The following is a 19,433-nucleotide window of genomic DNA, read 5'->3' on the forward strand; positions in this document are numbered from 1 at the left end:
CGTTTTCCACCCCGTTCCATGTCTGGGGGGACTTGACAGACACGTGGTCCACTGAGCCCGCCTCCATTTTTTAACCTTTCTTTTCTCATCCCGGCGTGGACGGAAATAAACCCTCCCTGTTCACTGATTGGTTTTGCCGTAGAAAATTGATGTTCCCGCCAAAATCGGGAACATCGTGCACGTGCATTAATCACCAAAGCGCTTTCGGGAGCGGGGCCACGGCTGGCTCCCAATATTATTCGGGATAACGGCATCAAACTCTATTTCTTTGTCGGTGGTCAAATAATAATAATGATAATAATCATCACCCCCCACTTCCTCTTTCCTTTCTATACTGTAGACTTTTATTATGGACCAAGCGTAGAAACCGGAAGTTGGCATAACTCCCAAATGTGTCCCCCCCGCCAGGGGTAAGCAAAATTGGCTCTTTTATGACTTGTATACTTCAACTCCCAGAATTCCTGACCCAATCATGCTAGGTCAAGAAATCTACGTCATAGAAGCGCCAACTTTGCCTACCCCTGAATTCCCCCGCCCAATCTCTCGGGCTACCTGGGCGCATGCGCTGAGCGGAGTCCCGCCTCCTTTTATGTCGAATAAAGGAACATCCGGGTCGCCCTTGGACTGCCTCGGTTGCGCGCGGGGTTGGGGGGAGGGGAGGGCGGAGGCGCGAGGGTCTCCTGAAGGGAAGAGTGTGATGGCGGTAGCGCTGGTCGCTCGTCTGTTAGCTTCGGTATCCGTGTCTGGGCCGCGCGGCGTCCTCAGGTAAAGCAAAGCCCGGCCTTTATTTTATTTTTTATTAACTGTATCTGTACGCCGCCCCTCTCCGTGAAGTGTGGCTTCATCTCTTCCTCCCTCCTTTACCTTCCCACTCTCCCAAAGTTTATGTGCGTCCGTCTCGCTGACCTTCTTTTGGCGGGGACCGGTCTGGTTCTCAAGAGCCCGTAACTGGGCGCCGCTTTAAAAAACGACCTTCCGGCGGCCTAATGGATTGGAGTTCCAACGTTCGGAGAGACGCAACAACAATAATAATCCTACCCCTCCCTGCCTTTTGCTAATCTGGGCCCTCCAGATGAGAAAAAAATACAGATTCCTATTATTTAAGATAAAATGTACTAAATTATGGGACTTCTTTCCTCAGTCCCAGTTATGACCATTGGCTTTTCGTCTCGTTTATTTTATTGGGAATGTCTTCACCATTCTTCCTGTCCTCCGCTTTACGTATGGTTTGTATGAGATGTATGATTGTCTTTTATATTAAGGGTTTTAAATTGTTTTAGCCATTGGATTTGTACTGCTTTGTAGTTGTGAGCCGTTCCGAGTCTCTGGAGAGGGGTGGCATACAAATATAATTAATAATAATAATAATAATAATAATAATAATAATAATAATAATAATAATCTGCAAAAGAAACCCCCACAATCAAGTTCAGAGACCCCTCATTTTAATCCTGAACTACAAATATTCTTTATTGGTGATTGCTTTCTCTTAAACTCTTCAGTTTATGTGTCTTTTTTAAAACAATGCCTAGTTTCCCATTATTTATATATTACTTTTAGCAGTTTAAATGTCTTAATAGTTTATATTTTTATTTCTGTTTACCATAGATGTACTGTCACTCCTTCAATGGATAAATGTTTTCCAAAATATTTTAGCTCTGACAGTTCTCCAAAGCGTCCTCTGCCATCATATCTTATTTTTCTAAATAAACAGCGTGACTTTTACAAGAAAAAATATCCAGGTATGTTTGTATAAAGTTAAGAAATTAGGTTTTTTGATATCTGTTAAATGTACTTTTTATTTAATGTAGTAATAAACCATTCAAAGTTTGCCAGGGCAGGTTATAAATATTGTAAAAATATTTAAGTTAGTAAACTAAAAGAAATAACTTCACAGAAATATTTTGTATGTAATGCATATACCATGTTTCTCCGAAAATAAGACCTGGTTTTATTTTCTTTTGGGTTCAAAATTAGGCACTAGGGCTTATTTTTTTTAGGGGGTGACCATGCGATGAATCAGGATCAGCTCTCCACCTCCCAATGTCTCTTCTTGTCTGCTGTGCCTGCAGCACCTGATACTGCTGGCCTCACAGGAGCTCTTCATCCTCCTGGATGTGTTGCTGTTGGCCATTTTACTGGGCTGCTTCTGCCTGACGCAGGGCAACTCAGGCCAGATGCCTGTCCTGCACAAGCTCTGTGGCAGCATTACAGTGCAAGGGAGGGGGAGATTGTCCCTTCCTCTTTTGTGCCCCAAAACCTGTTGTTCAATGGCTGCCGAGTCCCCGCCCTGCACCCCTCGCTGGAGAAAGATGCAGAACTCAATGTTGGACCTATGGAGGCCTCCCGATGTAACGTACTGCAGCAGCTCTGGAGCAAATCACCACCTTCATTGTGTAGTATTGCAAGGTTGGAGGCCTCCGTCGACCAACCCCCAGTTGGGCTGGCTCGATGTCCAGGGAAGATGTGGTTTTGGTGCACAAAGGACAAAGGGGCATTCTCTCCTCCTTCCTCCATCTGTCCTGCTAAAGTGCCACGGAGGGGTGGAGCCACACTTCAGCGGACAGGAGGCCACAAGTAACACGTGAGTTTCACATCTTGCTTCAGTGAGAAGGGTGCAGGCCGGGGCTCAGCTAGGGAAGACGGATTTGGGGGCTCAAAGGAGGTATGGGCAATCTCCCTCCTCCATCCTACTGCAGGGCTACCATGGAGTTCCCTGCATGATGAGAGTGGCGCAGCCTGAAGGCGACAGCAGGCAAGGCACTGCGGGGGTCATAAATCTGGGCCAAGTTGCCCTATGTCAGACAGGAGCAGCCCAGGAGGGTGGCCAAGAGCCCGCAGGAGGTGCAGCAGCTCCAGCAGCTCGACAGAGGTATGGGGCAGGGAGCCGATCCCAGTGTGCCCCACTGCCTTTAAATTTTTTTATAATAATTGCATCGTTGGAATGTACTATTAGGATTTTTTTTTCAAGAGGACAATCTACTTAAAAAGCCATTATCCCTTTATTCTTCTAATGTAAAAACTATGAGTGATTGTCATGTTTTCATAGTTAAAGAAATATAGTTTGCTCACTAAATCTCTTTAGATTTGTCAGAAAATCAGGGTAATTGTGAATGGCATGCATACTAAAGTAACTTAATCTGCCACTGTTCTGATATACATGTGTCATATAAATTGTACATATTTATAGTTTATTACTATTATAGTCATATTATTATCTAGAATTGAACAATCAGCAGTTCATGAAAGAGGTTGGGCGTATCTGGAGGGAATTACCACAACATGAAAAACAAGTATGTATGATTTTGTCCTCTCTATTATTTTTTTGCTTACAGATAGGATATTATTTTCATTAGGAATCATGGAACATGGTGGCTAATGTGATTAGGATGTTGTGTTGGAGGCTAGCAAGCCCAGTTCAAGACCCGAGTGCTGTGTTGTATTAGGGCGATCTTTGTTCCAACTTTTTGTGGCCCGTCCACATCCCATGCAGCTGGTTGTGGATCCTGAGGATTGAGAGGCAGATGTAGTGTGGTACCATCGGCCCGTGCACCTGGCACCCAAATCCAATAGCGAGGAGGTCAGAGAGATTTCGTGTCAGAGGCTGAAAGCCAATCAGTGCCTTCTGCACCTGCCGAGGTGCACATAAGTGATTCAGGAGAAGAAGAGGAGCCTCTTCTTGATGCTAGGACATGCAGGGCTGTTAGAAGACAGGAGTGGCTATGCAAGAGGAAGTCACTTCGTGAATAGAGCTGCAAGCTAATTGGCCATGCCCTTAGACTATTTAAGGCTTAGTCACGTTACGCTTCAGTGTGGAAGTCAAACGTCATTCCGTTACAGATCTTTGTTCGGCACTGTCGGACATTTTTGTTCAGCTTGTGATTTAAAACCTGGTCTTCCTGGTTTTGCTAATGACCTCTGGGCTTTCTGCCAAACTTTCGTAAGTTTCAGCGAAGGATATCTGTTTGGACTCTGATCAGTTGTTAAGACATTCATTAGCAGCTGTCTCACCGAAAACATTTATTTGTTTGTTTGTTTATTTATTTATTTAGACTTATATACCGCCCCTCCATGGATTCAGGGCGGCTTACAAAATTTCGTTTAAAAAGATACAATATGTTCTGCCGGCGTGTCCCAACTGTCCGTAATTACAGGGTAATTAGTCCAAAAAGACACACACCACACATAGAAGGAAAACCAAAAGTCTTTATCAACAGAAAAGCAGAAAAAACTCCCTTTTTAAATGTCCAAGGGATTTTCTGGTACACACAAGGCACAGGTTAAATGCAATCCAATTTCTCACCCAGTAACTGGGAAATTGAGTCCGATTCCAAAGTCCAGAAAGTCCACACACAGTCTTGAACAGGGAAACAGCAAAACCACGATCTTGACGAAACTATGAATCAGATTAACCAGCACTCTGCTCTTTTTATTTGTAGCACCAATTACAGCAGCCCCACCCAACCACAGATGGCCTCACTTATCTCCTGTAATAATCCTTCAGTTCTCTCCTATGCATCACTCTACGCATGTGTGGGTCCGTCACAAGTTTTTGTTCAGAATCCAGGGATGATAAGGATGATTGATCTGAGCTGTCTGCCAAACTCCCCTCTTCCCTGCTACTCACGCTTCCTTCGTCAGAGGAGCCTTCGTCGGCAGAGTCTATCGGGAGTAAAACAGGCATGTGGATGTTTCCCCCACATCCACCTCCACATTCCTTAGGGCAGGAGCTGGGTCAGAGCCAACCACAACACAATATATATAACATTTCTAAGCCAATTAATAGAATAGTTAATTTTAAAATTATCTTAAAACTAATCATTTAAAATCAAACAATCACATGCATACTATCACATCCAATACATTTACTGGGCAGAGGCTGAGGTCTATTGACCCCAAGCCTGACGACAAAAGTGCATTTTCAGGTTCCCCTAGGACTAGTAGTTGACGGGACCCGGAGAAGGCCAACTCTGTGGGACCTAACCGGACATTGGGAGTTGTGCAGCAGTAGGTGGTCCCGCAGGTAATCTGGTCCTATGCTATGTAGGGCTTTATAGGTCATAAACAACACTTTGAATTGGGTCCAGAAAACAATTGGCAGCCGATGCAGTCTGTGGAGTGCTGGAGAGATATGGGCATATCTTGGTAGGCCCATAATAGCTTGCACGGCTGCATTCTGCACAATTTGTAGTTTCCGAACACGTTTCAAAGGTAGCCCCATGTAGAGAGCATTGCAGTAGTTGAACCTCGAGATGATAAAGGCATGAGCGACTGAGCAAAGATCAAATAGGGCTGCAACTGGTGCGCCAGGTGAACCTGGGCAAACACCCCCTTGCCACAGCCGAGAGATGAAAAGGTTGGCAGAACAAAGGAGCCCCCAGCTGGCCAATGGATGTCACCGGCTAATCCTTTCAACCCAGAAGCATTGCTTCCAACATGAGTGCAATGCAGACTATAAATCATGAACTCTAAAACTGATAAGAAACACTGCTTGTATTCCTAGAAATATAGTATCATTTTTAAAGTGTTGCTTGATATGTGTACATGTTTATTGCAAGATTTAGTTTTCTTTATTTTTAGCATTATGAAGCAATTGCGAAATCTGAATTGAATACATATAAAGAACAAATGGCCAAATATAGATCTGAGCTAAATCCTGTAGAGGCGGCAGCTTTGAAAGAGGAAAAAAGAATAAGGAGGCAAATAAAAAAACAAGCAAAAATAAAAAAGGTTAGTGCTTACTATTCTCATTATCCAAATATTTGATATTTCTTTTTATACTTTTTATCCTGATTTTGTTTTTTCCTTTCAAAATATCTAGCGATGACACATTGTGTATACTTATGATTATTTTGATAGAGAAATCTCTAAATTGTGTTTATTCATACTAACAGTAAATGATATGGATCACATCTTTTGATCAAGATATATGTCATTGAAGAATATATTTCACATACTAATATCACAGATAATTTCTAACTCAAATTATATGTTTGCTCATTTGTAATTGTGACTGTAGACCAGTGATGGTGAACCTTTTTTTCCCTTGGGTGCCGAAAGAGAGTACACGTACACTATCACGCATGCGTGAGTGCCTGCACCCATAATTAAATGCCTGAGGAGGGCAAAAACAGCTTCCCCTGCTCCCTGGAGGCCCTCTGGAAATGGCCTGTTTCCCAACTTCTGGTGTGCCCAGCAGGCTCGTGTTTTACCCTCCCCAGGCTCCAAAGGTTTCCCTGGAGCAGAGGGAGGGAAAAAACGCCGTCCCTCATCGCCCTGGAGGCTCTCTGGAAGCCAAAAATGCCCGCCCAGAGCCTCTGTGCAACCCAAAAATCAGCTGGCCGGCACACACATGTACGTTGGAGCTGAGCTAAGGCAATGGCTTGCGTGCCAGCAGATATGGCTCCGCGTGCCACCTGTAGAATATGAACATAGAATTAAAAACCAAATAAAAATAACAATAAAATAATGGCTCCAAAAGACAAGACCTATTTAACTACAGTGTTCCCTCGCTTTTCGCGGGAGATGCGTTCCAAGACCGCCCGCGAAAGTTGAATTTCCGCGAAGTAGAGATGCAGAAGTAAATACACTATTTTTGGCTATGAACAGTATCACAAGCCTTCCCATAACACTTTAAACCCCTAAATTGCAATTTTCCATTCCCTTAGCAACCATTCAGATTATTATTACTGCTTACTTATTAAAGTTTATTAAAAAAAATATTTATTAAAGGCAGACAAAAGTTTGGCAATGACATATGACATCATCGGGTGGGAAAAACCGTTGTATAGGGGGAAAAACGCAAAGTATTTTTTAATTAATATTTTTGAAAAACCGTGGTATAGACTTTCCGCGAAGTTTGAACCTGCGAAAGTTTGAACCTGGTATATGAAAATTCAGAGTCAAATTGATGAACGTTTCCAATTTCCAAGCCTATTATTATTATGGCTTCTTGCAATCAATCTGATGTTCAGAATCCTCCAGGAAAGAGCACCTTGTCAGGGAGACAATTTCACACCCGCTTTGCCTGCTTGCCAGGAAGGAGAGCTGCTCTCTTTCCTGGAGGATTTCATATGAGCGTTGGGAGGCTTCCCAGGGCTTCCCTGACTTCAGGAACTTCGGGGAGGCTCTGGACACTCATATGTTTGGCGGAGAATCCCCGCTGCCCACGCGATGCCACAGCCCTGTAAGCGACCACGGAGGGGAGGGAGGGGAGGGAGGCGAGGGAGGAATCCTCCAGGAAGGAGAGCAGCTCTCCTCACTGGCAGGCGAAGCGGGAGTGATATTGTATCCCTATCAAGCTTCTCTCTTTCCTGGAGGATTTCTTTAGCAGCAGCGGCAAAGACGCTCCAGTCAATGAAGAAATCCTCCAGGAAATAGAGCAACTTGTCAGCTTAAGCTTTTGTTGCCTGCAAAGAAGCCACGGAACAGAGCAAACAATTCAACAAGGGCCCATCCCTTAGGTGGGGGGAGAGCTTTGCCCTCCGCTTTCCTTTTTTTAAAAAAAATATTTTTTATTATTTTCAAAGTAAAACGAACAAAGACATACAACATTAAACATTTAAGGAGCTACTATTGCTCCGCTTATGTTAGAAGTCTAACTAATACAAAATATAAAAAACTCTAACTGTTACAAGATCTAAGCAGAAAAACCACACTTGAAAATTACTTTATCATTAAATTTAATTATAGATTTTTAAAATTAAGATTATTGATTGAGTTTCTCTATATATTTTTTTTGTACAAAAAATAATAATAATATACTTATATGTATATATATATCAAAAAACAATAAGCAAATTATTAGTAATGCAAGAAAAATAAAAAAATAATAATAATATAAACACTTCTGAATTAGTTATAATATGAACTATATAAACTATATAATTCTATCTTATAATTTTTAAGTAATCATTTATTCTTATATGTTTAATTTTTAATACTATTTTTAACATTCCACCAATCATATACTTTATCCCAAATTTTATAAAATTCTGTTTCAGTTTGATTGTTCAACCTTTTAGTCATCATATCTAGTTCTGCACACTCTATGATTTTTTTAAACACCTCAGAGTCTTTCGGTATCGTCTTTTCTTTCCATTTCTGCGCGAATGTTATTCGTGCCGCAGTCAATATATGTATTATTAAATAGTAAATATCTTTTTTATACTTTATATTTGAAATACCCAATAAAAAAAATTCAGGAGATTTTTTAATCTTCTCCTTTGTTATTTCATTTATCCAATTCTCTACTTTATTCCAAAATATTTTTGTCTCCGGACAGGTCCACCATGTATGGTAATATGTACCAACTTCTTTTTTGCATTTCCAACAAATGGGCGATACCGAAGGAAACATTTTAGAGATTCTATATGGTGGAAGGTGCCATCTATAAAACATCTTAATTTGATTTTCTTTGAAAGAGATTGATTTTGTTATTTTCCAATTACAGTAATACCTCATGATACGAACTTAATTGGTGCAAGGAGGAGGTTCGTAAGACGAAAGGTTCGTAAGACGAAACATTGTTTCCCATAGGAAACAATGTAAAGTCAATTAATCCGTGCAACCAAAACCCCCCCCCCCCAAAAAACGGCTTTCCGGCTGTTTTAAAAGGTCGCAGCCGGCCTGGGGGGCTTGCCAGCACCCCCCGCACCCGGGTTCGGGGTGCGGGGGGGTGCTGGCAAGCCCCCCAGGCCGGCTGCGACCTTTTTAAAACACCCACGCTCTTCCCTCACCCCCGCCCCCGCAAGGCATCGCAGCGACAAGCAGGTTTTTCCAACGCGGGTCTTATGCGCCCGAGCCGCGTTTCCCCCCACGTCCGGGCCCACGCACCTGTTCCAGCGGGCTATTTTCCGCCGGTAGTAACGCAGCGCCTCCTGCCCGTTGAGCAGCTTCTCGGCCGGTCTCTCGGGGGTGCTGTAGAGCGGGTGCGCGAATAGCCTCCTCAGCTTGGAGTGGGGGGGCCTGGCTGCTCAGGTTGGCGGGCGGCCGAGTCCGGAGCTTTGGACCGGCGGCGACGGCGACTTCTTCGGCGGGGCAGGAGCAGCGGGGCTCAGCCGTCTCCGTGGCCGGACCGAGGCGCCGCCTCATTTGGGGCCAGAGGTGGAAGTAGAAATCGGCGCTGAGCAGCGCCCCGAGAAGCAGCAGAATGAGCAGCCGGTCGCGCCGGGTCCCCAGCATGGTCAGCGCCGGCGGCTGGGCGAGAAGCAGGCCGGGCGCGAAGGCAGCGGCGCATGGGCGATGCCGGGCCGTGGGTGGGAAAGGAAGGCGAGCCACGCGCCTGTTTGGCCGCGAGAGCCCGGGCGAGTCCCGGCAGGGCCTCTGCCCCGCTGCCGCCGCAGGAGCAGGTGGGGGAAGCCGAGGCAAGGGAAGCAGCAGGCAGCGCCCCGCTTGTGGCCGAGAGGCGACCGGCTGCATCTTTGCCCGGTGGCCTCTCCCGAGTAGGCAGACCGTGCCGCCTCTGGAAGGATGGACGCGTTGGGCGTTTGTTTGCATCACGTGATTGACCGGGTGAAATAAAAGATCTAAAAATCCCTTGTCTCCCCAACCCGGATTTTTAGATCTTTTATTTCACCCGGTCAATCACGAGATGCAAACAAACGCCCAACGTGTCCGAAAGCCAGAGACTTTGGCTAGAGGTCTCTCCGACGAGCTCCGGTTCTGCCGCTCCAGCCCCTTTCGGCCGAGCCTCCCTAGCCAAGCGACTGCCTTCCGTCGCAGCGGGGAACATCGGCGCAGGAGGCAGGAGAGGACCGGGCGACCGGAGAAGCAGCGCTGCCGCCGCCACGCCTGGCTCGACTTCCCTGGCTGCTTGGCCGGGGAGGCTCGGCCGAAAGGGGCTGGAGCGGCAGAGCCGAGCATGCCTTCCGCCCGGGAAGTCCTGCCCCTTCATCCCCACCCCTCGCCCCTGTGGCCGGCTCATCCAGGGGGGCGTGTGTGGACTGGCAAGCGGCAAGCGGGAAGACCAAGGGAAGGTTCCTTCAGCCGCCCAACACCTGATCCGTTCCGCAGCGCGGCAGCAGCGAGGAGCCGAAGATTGGGTTTCCCCTTTGCCTTTACCCCATCTTCGGCTCCTCGCTGCTTCCGCGCTGCGGAGCAGATCAGCTGTTGGGCGGCTGAAGGAATCTTCCCTTGGTCTTCCCCGCCGCCCACACGCAAACTCCACCATCTGCGCATGTGCGGCCATGAAAAAAATGGCGCACATGCGCAGATGGTGGTTTTACTTCCGCATCCAATATAACGCGGAAATCGGTTAGCGCGGGAGGTCTTGGAACGTAACCCCCGCGCTAACCGAGAGATCACTGTATTCCAAAGTGTTAACAATTATTCTTAAATTATTTTTAATTTGTCTTCCTGGTAAAAACCCATTTTGGTCACTGTGTATCATGTTGTTTATAATACTTTTAAGTCTATTGGCAAATATTGATATAAAAATTTTATAGTCTACGTTCAACAATGAGATAGGTCTATAATTTTCAATTTTTTCTTTCTTGGTATCCGCCTTATGTATTAAGGTTATTAAAGTTTCTGACCAGGTTTTTGGTAATTTACCTGTTGTCAATATTTGATTATATATCTCAAGCATGTTGGAAAAGAATATTTCTAAATCTAGTTTGTAAAATTCAGCTGGTATTGCGTCTGGACCGGTCGCTTTATTATTTTTTTGATTCTTTATAGATTGTTTTAATTCTATATCTGTAACGGGTCTATTTAATCTTTGCTGTTGGGCTTCCGTTAAGACTGGAAGTTTTATTTGTTCCAAATATTTAAAAATTAAATCCTCGCTTATCTCTTCTTTCTTATATAATTGTTTATAGAATTCCAAAGCTATTTCCTTTTTGTCTTCTATTCTATGTTTTATAGTACCTTTTGAATCCATCAGATTTTTTATAATTTTATTTTCTCTCTCTTTTCTAAGTTTGTATGCCAGCCATCTTCCAGGTTTATTTGCATATTCAAAATAATCTTGTTTTGCTCTTTTTATCTTTTCTGCAATTGATTCTTGTTCTATTAATCTCAATTTATGTCTTATTAATTCTCTCTGATTTTTTAATTTGTCGTCCTTATCCTCTTTTTGCATTAAAATTTCTAATTTTCTTAATTCTTCTACTAATGTTTCTTGGTATTCTTTCTTTTCTTTATTCTTTTTTGCTGTGAATGCTATTGTTAATCCACGTATATATGCCTTGGTTGTGTCCCATAAATTTTGAGGGGTAGTATCTGCATTTTTATTTATTTTTAAGAAAATCTTTAACTCCTTCTCTACCCATTTCTTATATTCAGGATCTTTTATTATAATTCTATTCATTGACCAATTCTTTATTATCCTTTTACCTTTCCAATATATGGATAGAGGGTTATGATCGGCCCAAGTATTTGTTTCTATTTCTATTTCACTTATTTGTTCCATTATTTGAGTAGGAGCCCATGCCATATCAATTCTAGACCAAGTCTTATGTGGATTGGAATAAGAAGTATACTGTTTATCTTTTAAATGCTGTTCTCGCCATACGTCTTTTAATGCCAATTCTGTTCTCATTTTCCAAAATGATGCCGGTAATATTACCTTTTTTTTCTTTTCTTTTCTTTTCCCATTATAATCCATTTGGTCATCTGATATTGCATTAAAGTCTCCTATTATTATCATATTTTCAATTGATAACTCATTGATTTTTTCATGTAGGTCTTTATAGAATTGTTTTTGATTATCATTTGGTGCATAAATTGAGACAATTGTTAAAGGTTTTATTTCTAAATCTAATTGTACTATCAAGATCCTTCCATCGCCATCATTATATATTTCTTTAGATTCAATTAAATCATCAATATACATTGCTACACCTCTTTTCTTTTGGTTAGCCAAACTTGTGCATAATTTTCCCAATTTGGGATTCTTAAGGAGACTTCTTTTTGATTTTTTGATATGAACTTCTTGTAGGATGCTTATCTGGGCTTTTTGTTTCATAAGTTTAGTTAATACTTGGTTTCTCTTCCTTGGGTTATTTAATCCATTTACATTGACTGAAAATATTTTCAGATCATGTGTCATCTTTATTTATAGTACCTTTTGGGTTCTTTTGGTTCTCGAAGTCGGGTATCTAAAATTAAGTCTTGTGAGATCTGTAGTTGTTTCTGCCTTACCACCAACGCTTCTTCCCCTCCACCACCTGTGGCCCCCCTCACATCGTCGCCAAGCTCTGATTGGATCTGAATTTGCGCAGTACTGTCCAGTCCACTTCGTGCAAGGAAAGATCGTGCTTGTTCTACACTTTCTATTTTCACTCTCGTTGATTGCCATGTTAGGGTCAAACCTTCTGGTATCAGCCATCTGAAAGGAATGCTCTTTCTGATTAAAATACTTGTAAGAAAATAATATTGTCTTCTAGCCTCTCGGACTCTCCTCGGAACTTGTTTCAGAATCGCAATTTCTTTTCCATTACGTTGGAAAGACTCGTTTTTTGTGTATCTCAATATCGTATCTTTGATAATTCTTCTTGTGAACTTGATGTGGACTTCTGGGTAAGTTGTGGCGCCTAACATATCCAGTCTGAACTCGGTAGACTTCGTCGATCTCTTTTACCAGGTCTGTTGGGTCCAACTGCAAAATGGCTCCCATAACTTCTGCCATTTTTGCGGGAAGATCTTCGTCTTTTTCTTCTTCGATGTTTTGAAACCTCAGTCCATGTTGAGCAGAGTGAAGTTCTAAATTGGTTATTGCTATGTCAAAGTCTCTACGGGCAGCGTAGTTACGGTCTTCATATTCTTCTACTCTCTGTCCCACATCTTGAATTTTCCCTTCTGTCACTTGTATTCTCTTTTCGCTGTCTTGTAATTTTTGTTGAATAACTTTTATATTTCCATCCATTTCGGCAACATTTCCTTTTACTTCAGTTAATTCAGTTCGAAGTTCTGCAATTTCTTTTTTAATTTCGTCTTTCATCTCCTTCATCTCTTGCCTCAGTTCCTGTAAGTAGGTTTTCATTTCCTCTTTGTCTGTGTTGCTTTGAGTTTTTGCCTCGGTTTGTAATGCCTTGATGTCAGCTAATGCTTCTTGGATAATCTGAAGACCAGGGTCCATCGTAGGCTTGTCTTTTTCTTTCTCTTTAGCTAACATTGTGGGTATGGTCATTTGTTGTAACGGTGATGAAGTTGGAGAAGTCCTAGGTGTTGAAGTTGGAGCGGGAGTAGTTGGTTGTTTTCGCGTTGTTATTGTAGTCACTGAAGTCACACTCTGTGCCCTGTGGGAACCTTTCATAGTCCAAAATTTACTGTTAATTATTTTGTGTTAAGAAAAATATTTTAATCTGGATCTTATGTATCTTAATAGAAAAATGAAGCAGTAAAAGGAAAAAAGAAAGATTAAATATATTGATTTAATTCAATTAATGCTATAATTTATTGTTGAGTTTAATTAAAAGGAAAGTAAAAAAGAAAAAGAAAATAAAGGGGTAAAGGTAAAGAAAGAAAAAAAATATTTTGGTGAGTTCCTAGATTCCTTAAGTGGGGGTCAGGTAGGGGAAAGGAAGAAACCAATATTCTAGCACATATCTATTTAATAATAATTAAAAAAAGAAAAAAACATAGAAGAGAAAAAAAGGGGGAAGAGAAAAAGAGGAGAAGAAAAAAGGAGAAAAGTAAAAGGAAAGAAGGATAGAGAGGGTTTCTTCAAAGAGGGGTAAATAGAAAGTAAAATCAATACCTAGATAGAATTTCTTTTAAGAAGACAGAAAAGGGAGAGGAGAAATAAATATTCTATATATATTAAAAAAAAATAGAAAAATATATTTAAAATTATTTAAAAAATATACTTATATGTGTGGGAATGCGAAAATAAAATAAAATGAAATAATAAAATAAAATAAAAATTAATCCAATTAATAAACAGACTTTTTGTTAAAAAAGAGAGATATATCAAAAACTCTAAGGGAAAAAGGGTTCAAAAATTTCTAATGAGTCCAAAAAAGAAAAAAAAAAGCCCAAAAAGAAACAGTACGCCTAACTTATGCTCTAATAAAATTATCCAGAGAAAAAGGGAAAAAAGAGAAAAATAGGTCTAAAATCAATGTCCAGAATATTTCTAAATTCAAATACCAATGAGATGGTCCAAGTTTCTATACTATATATTTAAAAAGAGAGAGAACAACGAGAGTAAAAAAAGTAAAAATACAAAAAATATCCTTACGTCTCTGAAATCAGACAAAAAATAGTCCCAGCAAGTCCAAGGAAAGATTTATAATAGAATAAAAATAATATCAAAAGTTTTAAGAATAGGAAAATAAGATGTATACTCCAAAATTCGTTTAAAATATTTATAGCTTCAGAAAAAATCCATTGAAAAGAAAAAAAACAAATTGAATTAGTTCAGTTCATTAGTTCCACAATGCTCAATTGATTAATATATTTTACTTCATTCACTCCATGATTTCCAAGTCAAACTTTAGTTTTAGAAGAGAAAAAATTGTAACAAGAAAAAATATACGAAGAAAAGGGAAAGTAGAGACACCACACTATAATCTTAAGTAGCAAAAAAAAAAGTGAAAGTTATACTTAGTTGTAACAAAGGCAAGTAGTTCCGGCTGATCTTCTCCACCGCGGATGGATATCACTTACAGTTTTCCTCTTTTGTTATATTCGCCTTAGAGTTGAAAAAATCTTCTTTTTCCCAAACTTGTGAAGATACCAAAGGAATTCCGTGTGGTGCTGTGAGTCTCCTCTTTCTGCTGATCAATTATTTGTAGACTTCTTCTATTTTTTTGACCTTCCGCTGTCGGCGACCGCTACGGCTGTGTCCAGGCAGCCGCCTGGGCACAGCTCTCCATGCCTGCAGCTGCGGGGCTATCCCTCACCCCCGGGACCATGGCGATCCGTCCCAGGGTGTCCGGGAGACCCCCTGTCCTGTGCCGATCCCTCCGGAGTCGGCACCACGCGAAACCGCGTCCTGCAGGCTGGAAAGGAGGACCGCGGTGCCGGAGCTCAGCCTCCGCTCCTCCGGCGCGATCGGGCTCCACCCGGAAGTCGCCCTCCGCTTTCATGAAGGCGTTTGCTCTGTTCCGCGGCTTCTTCGCAGGCAACGAAAGCTTAGCCTGACAGGTAGCTGCCGGCCAATTGGACGTCCCTTGGCGGAACACTGGCTTCCTCCACTGGCGCTGGGAAAAGGCTGAACTGCCCCCCTCCTGGCTTTGTGCAGGTCTCCACTCCTGGCTTGGTTTAGCCACAGCTACCCTTGCCAGTGGGCTGGCAGCATCTCCGGCCGCTTAGCTCCTCTCGATGGAGCTCAGCCGAACAAAACCTCCCAGAAGGGAATCCCGGTGGGGGCGGCAAGCAAATAGGAAATTCCTGGCGGTGACAATCACAAGGCAGGAGAATCCCTGCGGCAGTAAGCGAGCGCACACGCAGTAAGAGAGCACACGCACCCAGGCTCGGGCTCGTAAGGTTAAAATGGTTCTTAAGATGAGGCAAACAAATCTTAAACTCCGGGTTCGTATCATGAAAAGTTCGTATGAAGAGGCGTTCGTAAAACGAGGTATCACTGTAAGGGTTTAGGACATTTAGTCTCCGCCAGTTGGATGAAGCTCTTTCCTCCGCAGCAGCTGATCGGCCGCTGCCTTCACTCCATCGCCCAAAGGCCCCTAGCTCTTGGCCCCAGCCCTTTGGCCACAAAAATCCAAATGCAGCCACAGCCTTTTGGCCACATGGGACACTTCGCCACCATCCAATCAGAACGGTTGTTACAAAATGCTACTTTTGGAAGGAAAGAATGGGACAGTTTGCTCTTTCATACACAAACACACACATTGAATGATAGAGAGGGAAGGGACCTCGGGGGCCATCTAGTCTGACCCCCTTCTCATTCAGGAGACTTACAGAATGATAGAGAGGGAAGGGACCTTGGTGACCATCTAGTCTGACCCCCCTTCTCATTCAGGAGACTTACAGAATGATAGAGAGGAAAGGGAACTCAGTGCCATCTAGTCTGACCTGACCCACCTTCTCATTCAGGAGACTTACAGAATGGTAGAGAGGGAAGGGACCTTGGTGGCCATCTAGTCTGACCCACTTTCTCATTCAGGAGACTCACAGAATGATAGAGAGGAAAGGGAACTCAGTGACCATCTAGTCTGACCTGACCCACCTTCTCATTCAGGAGACTTACAGAATGGTAGAGAGGGAAGGGACCTTGGTGGCCATCTAGTCTGACCCACTTTCTCATTCAGGAGACTCACAGAATGATAGAGAGGAAAGGAAACTCAGTGCCCATCTAGTCTGACCCACTTTCTCATTCAGGAGCCTCACAGAATCATAGAGATGGTAGGGGCCTCAGTGGCCATCTAGTCTGACCCCCCTTCTCATTCCGGAGACTTGCAGAATGATAGAGATAGAAGGGGCCTCAGTGGCCATCTAGTCTGACCCCCAGATCAAGCAGGAGAATGGAGGGGACCGCAGAGGCCATCTAGTCTGACCCCCATAGCTCTCTCTCTCTTCTCTCTCTCTCTCTCTCTCTCTCTCTCTCTCTCTCTCTCTCTCTCTCTCTCTCTCTCTCTCTCTCTCTCTCTCTCTCTCTCTCTCTCTCTCTCTCTCTCTCTCTCCCTGTCTCCTAAATGAGACGATGGGTCAGACTCGATGTCCACTGAGGTCCCTTCCATTTCTATCATTCTCTAAGTCTCCTGAATGAGAATGGGGGTCAGACTAGATGGCCACTGAGGCCCCTTCCATCTCTATCATTCTGTAAGTCTCCTGACTGAGAAGGGGGGTCAGACTAGATGGCCACTGAGGCCCCTTCCATCTCTACCATTCTGCAAGTCTCCTGAATGAGAAGGGGGTCAGACTAGATGGTCTCTGAGGTTTCCTCCCTCTCTATCATTCTGTAAGTCTCCTGAATGAGAAGGGGGTCACACTAGATGGCCACCAAGGTCCCTTCCATCTCTATCATTCTGTAAGTCTCCTGAATGAGAAGGGGGTCAGACTAGATGGTCTCCGAGGTTTCCTCCCTCTCTATCATTCTGTAAGTCTCCTGAATGAGAAGGGGGTCAGACTAGATGGCCACCAAGGTCCCTTCCCTCTCTATCATTCTGCAAGTCTCCTGAATGAGAAGGGGGTCAGACTAGATGGTCTCTGAGATTTCCTCCCTCTCTATCATTCTGTAAGTCTCCTGAATGAGAAGGGGGTCAGACTATATGGACATTGAGTTCCCTTCCCTCTGTATCATTCTGTAAGTCTCCTGAATGAGAAAGTGGGTCAGAGTAGATGGACACTGAGGTTTCCTCCCTCTCTATCATCCTGAAAGTCTCCTGAATGAGAAGGGTGGTCAGACTAGATGGCCACTGAGTTCCCTTCCCTCTGTATCATTCTGTAAGTCTCCTGAATGAGAAATTGGGTCAGACTAGATGGACACTGAGGTTTCCTCCCTCTCTATCATTCTGTAAGTCTCCTGAATGAGAAGGGTCAGACTAGATGGCCACTGAGTTCCCTTCTGTATCATTCTGTGAGTCTCCTGAATGAGAAAGTGGGTCAGACTAGATGGCCATTGAGTTCCCTTCCATCTCTATCATTCTGTAAGTCTCCTGACTGAGAAGGGGTGTCAGACTAGATGGCCACTGAGGCCCCTTCCATCTCTACCATTCTGCAAGTCTCCTGAATGAGAATGGGGTCAGACTAGATGGTCTCTGAGGTTTCCTCCCTCTCTATCATTCTGTAAGTCTCCTGAATGAGAAGGGGGGTCACACTAGATGGCCACCAAGGTCCCTTCCATCTCTATCATTCTGTAAGTCTCCTGAATGAGAAGGGGGTCAGACTAGATGGTCTCCGAGGTTTCCTCCCTCTCTATCATTCTGTAAGTCTCCTGAATGAGAAGGGGGTCAGACTAGATGGCCACCAAGGTCCCTTCCCTCTCTATCATTCTGCAAGTCTCCTGAATGAGAAGGGGGTCAGACTAGATGGTCTCTGAGATTTCCTCCCTCTCTATCATTCTGTAAGTCTCCTGAATGAGAAGGGGGTCAGACTATATGGACATTGAGTTCCCTTCCCTCTGTATCATTCTGTAAGTCTCCTGAATGAGAAAGTGGGTCAGAGTAGATGGACACTGAGGTTTCCTCCCTCTCTATCATCCTGAAAGTCTCCTGAATGAGAAGGGTGGTCAGACTAGATGGCCACTGAGTTCCCTTCCCTCTGTATCATTCTGTAAGTCTCCTGAATGAGAAATTGGGTCAGACTAGATGGACACTGAGGTTTCCTCCCTCTCTATCATTCTGTAAGTCTCCTGAATGAGAAGGGTCAGACTAGATGGCCACTGAGTTCCCTTCTGTATCATTCTGTGAGTCTCCTGAATGAGAAAGTGGGTCAGACTAGATGGCCATTGAGTTCCCTTCCATCTCTATCATTCTGTAAGTCTCCTGAATGAGAAGGGGGTCAGACTAGATGGCCACCAAGGTCCCTTCCATCTCTATCATTCTGTAAGTCTCCTGAATGAGAAGGGGGTCAGACTAGATGGTCTCTGAGGTTTCCTCCCTCTCTATCATTCTGTAAGTCTCCTGAATGAGAAGGGGGTCAAACTAGATGGCCACCAAGATCCCTTCCATCTCTATCATTCTGTAAGTCTCCTGAATGAGAAGGGGGTCAGACTAGATGGCCCCCGAGGCCCCTTCCATCTCTATCATTCTGTAAGTATCCTGAATGAGAATGGGGTCAGACTAAATAACCACCAAGGTCCCTTCCCTCTCTATCATTCTGTGAGTCTCCTGAATGAGAAAGTGGGTCAGACTATATGGCCACTGAGTTCCCTTCTGTATCATTCTGTAAGTCTCCTGAATGAGAAAGTGGGTCAGACTAGATGGCCACTGAGTTCCCCTTCCTCTCTATCATTCTGTAAGTCTCCTGAATGAGAAGGGGGTCAGACTAGATGGCCCCCGAGGCCCCTTCCATCTCTATCATTCTGTAAGTATCCTGAATGAGAATGGGGTCAGACTAAATAGCCACCAAGGTCCCTTCCCTCTCTATCATTCTGTGAGTCTCCTGAATAAGAAAGTGGGTCAGACTAGATGGCCACTGAGTTCCCTTCCCTCTGTATCATTCTGTAAGTCTCCTGAATGAGAAAGTGGGTCAGACTAGATGGACACTGAGGTTTCCTCCCTCTCTATCATTCTGTAAGTCTCCTGAATGAGAAGGGGGTCAGACTAGATGGCCCCCGAGGCCCCTTCCATCTCTATCATTCTGTAAGTCTCCTGAATGAGAAGGGGGTCAGACTAGATGGCCCCCGAGGCCCCTTCCATCTCTATCATTATGTAAGTATCCTGAATGAGAAGGGGGTCAGACTAAATAGCCACCAAGGTCCCTTCCCTCTCTATCATTCTGTGAGTCTCCTGAATGAGAAAGTGGGTCAGACTATATGGCCACTGAGTTCCCTTCTGTATCATTCTGTAAGTCTCCTGAATGAG

General features: G+C 43.7%; 1 protein-coding gene across 1 annotated transcript in view; it reads left to right on the plus strand.

Annotated features, from left to right (window-relative positions):
• The first annotated feature begins 585 nt into the window (after positions 1-585).
• The window catches only part of TFAM (transcription factor A, mitochondrial), a 64,015-nt gene continuing 45,167 nt past the window's right edge, over positions 586-19,433 (plus strand). The window contains exons 1-4 of the mRNA XM_070752291.1: positions 586-765; positions 1,609-1,742; positions 3,223-3,293; positions 5,581-5,730. Coding sequence (XP_070608392.1) covers positions 590-765; positions 1,609-1,742; positions 3,223-3,293; positions 5,581-5,730 — 531 coding nt within the window. The 5' untranslated portion in view covers positions 586-589. The remainder of the gene's footprint in view (positions 766-1,608; positions 1,743-3,222; positions 3,294-5,580; positions 5,731-19,433) is intronic.

This window comes from Erythrolamprus reginae, chromosome 5 (assembly GCF_031021105.1).
Source record: "Erythrolamprus reginae isolate rEryReg1 chromosome 5, rEryReg1.hap1, whole genome shotgun sequence".
NCBI classification, from domain to species: Eukaryota; Metazoa; Chordata; class Lepidosauria; order Squamata; family Dipsadidae; genus Erythrolamprus; species Erythrolamprus reginae.